The sequence below is a fragment of the Anopheles merus genome, chromosome X (assembly GCF_017562075.2).
Source record: "Anopheles merus strain MAF chromosome X, AmerM5.1, whole genome shotgun sequence".
Lineage (NCBI taxonomy): Eukaryota > Metazoa > Arthropoda > Insecta > Diptera > Culicidae > Anopheles > Anopheles merus.
This window is the reverse complement of record NC_054081.1, coordinates 19,259,116-19,265,488: the sequence shown is the minus strand read 5'-3', so window position 1 is coordinate 19,265,488 and position 6,373 is coordinate 19,259,116. Positions and strand designations below refer to the sequence as shown.

General features: G+C 45.2%; 1 protein-coding gene across 1 annotated transcript; it reads left to right on the top strand.

The window, feature by feature from the left end:
• Positions 1–638: 638 nt before the first annotated feature.
• Positions 639–4,685, top strand: LOC121593286 (protein mab-21). Its single transcript, XM_041915531.1, has 2 exons — positions 639–1,949; positions 3,054–4,685. Exons 1-2 carry the CDS (start codon positions 1,202–1,204, stop codon positions 3,401–3,403), a joined length of 1,098 nt encoding a protein of 365 aa, XP_041771465.1. The 5' UTR covers positions 639–1,201; the 3' UTR covers positions 3,404–4,685.
• Positions 4,686–6,373: the final 1,688 nt, after the last annotated feature.

Genomic DNA, 6,373 nt, shown 5'->3' with positions numbered 1-6,373 from the left:
ATGATGTCTTTTTCCCTTTATTTATCTATACCATTCCCCTAACCTTTTGTATTCTCTGGTTCTGGTGTCATTTCGCCAGACTTGCGTCAGCCTCCGGAATCCATTTTCCAATCGCATTCTCTGGAGAAGGGAGTACTAATAGACGAGAAATAGGGGAAATCGAAAGCAGAGAGTTCATTTTTGAGCAAGTTCGCCAGACCTTGTGCTCATAGCCTATTGTTGGTGTTAAGCCAGTACAGTCATTGCCACTTGTTATACCGAAATCGCCAACTGTCGTATCCGCAGCGTACCTAAGTACAAAGTAAAGTAAACACTACACAGCGCTGCGATGGTGATGAAACGTATCGGTCTCTGTATGTGCGCTTCATCTATTCCCCCTTGTGTAGGACTTGGCTATAATCACGAGTTCATTTTCGAGATGGTGATAAGTGGGCGTGGTTTGTCAACTATCGTGGAATGAACACAGTTGTATATCCTTACCGCATTGCAATCAATGCCCAGCACACATCAAACATACGCACACACACACACATACATACACACGAAAAAAAAGTGTGCAGGGCAGGTTTCCAACGAATCGTAGAGCCGCGTTTCCCAGCCGTAAACGCAACCTTTGCGGCGACAAGCACGACCGTCGTCAGTATCGTCTGAGTGGTTGCCGGGTACGCACAAGGGTAGTCGAATATACCGTCGGTATTCTCGGTCATCGCCGCTGTGCGTGCTGGGATCGTGCTGTGTTAATATGTGCCGACACCGTTTGCGAATATAACAGTTCGGTGCGTTGTAGGCTTTTTGTTGATCTGGGTAGGGGAACGCAACAGAGGTGTCGAAGTGTGGCGGGTGGAGAGTGTCCTAAAGTGCGAGGTGGTGAGTGTTAAAAAATCGCCTGTCGAAAAGGCAACATTCAGTTCAGAGAGCTCGATGATTGCGACTGTCCCGGCTAGTGTCAGTGCGCTAAACCAGTGCGTTTTAAACATCAAAAAAGGTGTTTTCAAGCCTGCCGTTGTGTAGTGTGTACAATTTCAAATAAACCGCCTTCAATCAAGCCCATCAACCAAACGGTATTCATCATAGTATCCATGTGCCGGTTCCTGTTCCGCGCGCGTCACACCATCCACTGAAGGTGTTTCGGGAGGTGCTAATCAATCGCGATCAGTGGACTGTACACTATTGAGTGTAGAATAAAATCGCGACCGTGAAAATGCTCGTTCCACCAGAAATGATCGCGGTGCAGTCGAAACTGATCTACCAGATGAACAAGTACTGCGCGGACCGGGTGCAAGCTCGCAAAGCCCAGATCCACAAAACTATCCAGGAGGTATGCCGTGTGGTGCAGGACGTACTAAAGGAGGTCGAGGTTCAGGAGCCGCGTTTCATTTCGTCGCTGAATGACTACAATGGCCGATATGACGGACTCGAGGTCGTGTCACCGACGGAGTTCGAAATTATTATCTACCTCAATCAAATGGGCGTCCTCAACTTTGTGGACGACGGTACCCTGCCTGGGTGTGCGGTTCTGAAGCTTAGCGACGGTCGCAAACGCTCCATGTCGTTGTGGGTCGAGTTTATTACTGCTTCCGGGTATTTGTCCGCCCGAAAGATCCGATCCCGCTTTCAGACACTAGTCGCGCAGGCCTGTGATAAGTGTTCGTACCGCGACTCGGTGAAGATGATTGCCGACACGACGGAGGTAAAACTGCGCATCCGCGAGCGTATTATCGTGCAGATCACGCCCGCCTTCAAGTGTGCAGGATTGTGGCCCCGGTCCGCGTCACACTGGCCCTTGCCCCAGATACCATGGCCCCACCCTAACATCGTATCAGAGGTGAAAACGGAAGGATTCGACATGCTGTCAAAGGAGTGCATCGCGCTGCAAGGCAAAAACTCGGCGATGGAGGGTGATGCATGGGTGCTAAGCTTTACCGAGGCGGAAAACAAACTGCTCCAAGGTATGTCTTTGTATCATACTTTATCTCCCAACCGAAACAAGAAATAAGCAACAGTCCCATATGTGTGATCACTCCCGCACATGTCTTAAGCAGCGCTCTGGAAAACCATGATTTATTAAAATGAATGTAGAACATTAATTGCTAGAGCTACTATTTCCAACACTATTCCCAGAACCGGAAAAATCATCCGCTCAGAAGTAATGTGGGTTGATATCGACATAAAGCAGAGTACGTCGGGGCAAATGCTTCCGTCGTTACGTGAGGTTACCGATTGTTTCCCGCACATTAAGATAACTTGGCCCCGATAGGCGACGAATTTAGCCGGCGCGCATCCCAAACGGCAAAACGTGCCTTTTAAGATAGCATAGGGATCACAGGGCGTTTTAGAAGAATGTTAGAAAGTGGAGCCCTGAAAAGATTCATTGCCACTAGGAGTGAGACAGAACGAAGGTAGTCGGACCGTTGGAACGGTAACTTCCAATTAATTGGTACCTATTAACTCCAAACACCTGCTCGTTGGTGTGAGAGATGTGCGAGAATTTTCCTGTGTGTTAGATAAAAGTTTTCATTTCATGTTACTTTATCGATGCCGTGGGACAATCGTCAACTCACCCGACTTAACAGCATACCCGCCATGCGCTCAATTCGAGTAAGGGGCGGTTGCCCCCCTATAGTAGGGCTGACTACCCTGCTATGGGTAATTTGTAATTCAATGACAGCCAACCACGTTATTGGTAAATGTAGGTCTAGATAAACTACGATTGATACGTCAAATAAGAAGAAGAGTAAATACACTTCCTCGAAAGGGTTTAACACGGCCAGGCCGTAATAAAAAAAAACAAACAAGAAGAAGAAGAGTGTTTTCATCTTCGACAAATGAGATACTTCATTTAAATCGCCCGCAGATAGACATACAGATGCATCGCTATGTATTTGTAATTTATTTAATGCTTGAATATTCTTTAGTTAATGTGAGAAAACTTATTGAAGATGCCTACTTTCCAGAACAATGTAATCAAACATTTGAAGCCCAGCAACCGAAACAAATCCAACCCTAACGTTCCCGGCGTCACTAACTTCCGCTTAATTCCGTATTTCCCACAGGTGGCTGTCGGAGACGGTGCCTCAGCATTCTGAAGACGCTGCGCGACCGGCACCTCGATCTGCCCGGCAACCCAGTCACATCATACGTGATGAAGACACTGCTACTGTACGAGTGCGAAAAACATCCGCGCGAGATGGAGTGGGACGAGAACTGTATGGGCGACCGGATCAACGGGATCTTTCTGCAGCTCATCTCCTGCCTGCAGTGTCGCCGATGTCCTCATTATTTCCTGCCAAACATGGACCTTTTCAAGGGCAAGTCACCCGGTGCGCTCGAAAACGCCTCCAAGCAGGTCTGGCGGTTGACACGAATCATGCTCACCAACTCACGCTGCCTTGAGGAGCTGTAAACAAGCCGCTACGAGGGCGTTGCACATCGTAAATACAACATCGTAGACTAAGACCGAACGTTCTCTAGCATATAAGGGGGAGGGGGGGGGCGAGTATTTCCTGGCAAGAGCTGGAGGGAGGGTTTATTAAGCAGGTGAACGCGCCACACCTGCCTAGAGGGCATTAATTGTGGGGTAAGCAAGCACTATTCTAACTCTAGCGAGATACTAAATTATTATGCACGTATACTGTATACACCATTGAAGCTAGCTTTCGTCGGTAACTTATGTCATAACAAATTGTTTTTAAAATATTCATTAGAAAAGCTATTCATCGGACTGGAGAATGGCTCAGCATTATGGGCACGGTACAAGTTAGGACAATTTTGTTTGTTTTTCCTCTTCTAAACTCCTTTGCTGAAAAAAAACAGTCAGCTCGATTCGAGATCTGTCTGAAGCTATGCAAGAGGATTGTGCTGTTTCAAAAGTCTTCGCCCTCTAGTCTATCCACGTAATTGTTAAACACTTCGTGCTCAATCAAATCGTTTACTAATATTGCCGAATTACACGTTGTGTTCGGGCGAGGGGTTTTTCTTCATCTGATAGCTTACGTTCCTTTTGCAAACTTCCCATCTTCATCCAGACAACCAGAGCGAAGAAAGCTGGATGTTGCGGATGACGTCCCTTGACAACGGAGTTGCAACGCACTGTAGTACAACGACGAAACTAAGGGTCTGCATGGATGCAAAACAGCAGTAACGAAAAAAGGCAACAATCACGAATATCAAAATGTACTAGTTGAAGTGAGTCAATGTGGGGGTCTCAACATAGAGCAAATACCCGTAAAGTTTATAAGAAACGGGGTTGGCAATTTGGCAGGGACCGGACATGGACAAAGTTTGTGAAATTCACAATCGTGCTAGAAGAAGATACTGAAAAGTAGACAAACAAGTAAATAATTAAAAAATTTAAAACAAATAAAAAATGGTTCAAGAAGAGAACAAAATAGTATATTACTTTTTTTATTATCAGAAAAACAAGTTTCGAAAGACTAGGAGGGAAAATATATTATGAAAAGATGCAGTATAACATTTCTTTATTTTACAAGTACCGAGGTGTTTGGGTTAAAAGATTGCGAATATGCCTCCAACAACAACTCACTGACAAAAGACTTTACTGTGCTGCATTATTAACGCGCTGAAGAAATTGCGAGATAACCTAAGAATTCCATTCGAAGTGCGCGGGAAGTACTGGAAAAAAAGATTCTGAACAATTATGAAGTGCTGAAATCTATTACCCTCCTCCCATAACCCACTCCCTCTAGTGCTACCTTCTTCTTCTACTTTAGTACAATAACCGTTATCGGAGAAGGCCTGCCTATAGTGGGCCTGCCTGTCAGTGACTTATTGATTATCCATAGCATCATAGCATCACTGACTATCCTACGTATGGGGGCACGGTCCATTCGGGGCTTGAATTCATGACGGGTTTGAAGTCTAGTGTTACCATCCTCGAACAAAGCAAAACACAGTAAACAGCCATCAGTGTCAAAATTCTCTAAAACAAGCATGCCCCAAATGAGTTTCCCGCGCCTCTCAATCCCCATACGATAATTATCCGTTCGGACTGGTTCGAATAAGCATTTTACGCAAATGTTTTGTTTGTAAAACATTTACCCATCATTTTGGTGAATGCTCTTGATTATTTTTTTTCTGCTTCTACTGTCTTATACATTTATTTTCTTCGCTCGTGCTTCTTTCACTTTTTTTCATTTGTTTTACTGTCACCACACGCTTATCGAAACGGTTAAACTTGCCGCTTATCGGTGGTGTCTCGAAGCAAAGGTGTGCACGGAGCGACGGAGTACGCTTCTATGTGTGTGCATGCACCGTCCATACACCCGACAGGTACGCTATTAAACCGACTGCAATATTATAATCGGACGGGCTAATAACCGTCGCACGGGCGAGAGAAGACGACTTTCGAGCTTCCCGACGTGCGGCAATAAATGCTGACAGCTTCAACGGCAGTACAAACCAATTTACGATTATTGGGCTAATAACTTTTGCAGTTGCTTTTTTGGGATGGCTCTCTCTTTCTCTCCGCCTCTATCCTTCGTTTTCTCTTTATCTCTCTATTCTTTCTATCTCTATTCTTCGTGTGTTTCTAGAGGTGTGTGAGGGCAGTGCCGTTTGCTAACTCAACAACAACAAGTGTAAATATGTGGATGAAATGAGGCTGGGGAAGGGAGGCCCTCAGAGAAATGCACACAGCAGGGTGAATGCGTGTGCGCCTATTCGGAGTGGTCCGATTAAAATTCGATATTTTACAACAACAACAAAAAAACGAGTGAAAGGTTGTCCTCAGCCTCAGATCAGTGTATCTGAGTATCATTTGTGTCGTGGACACACACTCAAAATTGTTATCGTCCGCCTAATAAAACGCTTTAATCGTAAAGCGAACAATGTTAACACGCTCTTTCGAGCCTCTACTCGTCCGCGTGTGGCACATGGTGTGCGGTTTTGTGGATTGGTCTTGCAAGGAACGTCCTTTTCAAAAATAACAATAGCAAAATCAATACACACACAACCACAGAGGAAACAGGAAAAACGGTTCAATGAAAGCAAATTTGGCTGTGAATAAATGAGACCCAGATAGGGAGAGAGCGAGTGAGCGAAAGAGTGGAAAGGGGGGAGAGGGAGAAGAAGAGAATAAGGACCCGTCAATGTCAGTGGGCTGCCTTTATTCGACGCAAAGTTCATTTTAAATCAGCAAACTGCAATTTGATATGGCAGGTAAAGGATGTTTGTACTGTACCACTGAGGATATGGCTCCTAATCAGCACCGTAGCAGTGTTGGTGGCGATCCATATCTAGGAAAAAAGGTAAGAAAAAATATAATGGAAGGAAAACATAAAAGCGCTCCAGCGCTCAACTTTCTGTTTTGTTCTAATTTGTGCACAATGTGTGTTTTGTTGAGAGCGACAAATTT

Bases quoted from the DNA above. Each gene is read 5' to 3' on its own strand.
- LOC121593286 (XM_041915531.1), top strand. From the start codon at position 1,202: ATGCTCGTTCCACCAGAAATGATCGCGGTGCAGTCGAAACTGATCTAC. The intron at 1,950-3,053 runs GTATGTCTTTGT...TATTTCCCACAG, and splicing joins GGAAAACAAACTGCTCCAAG to GTGGCTGTCGGAGACGGTGC.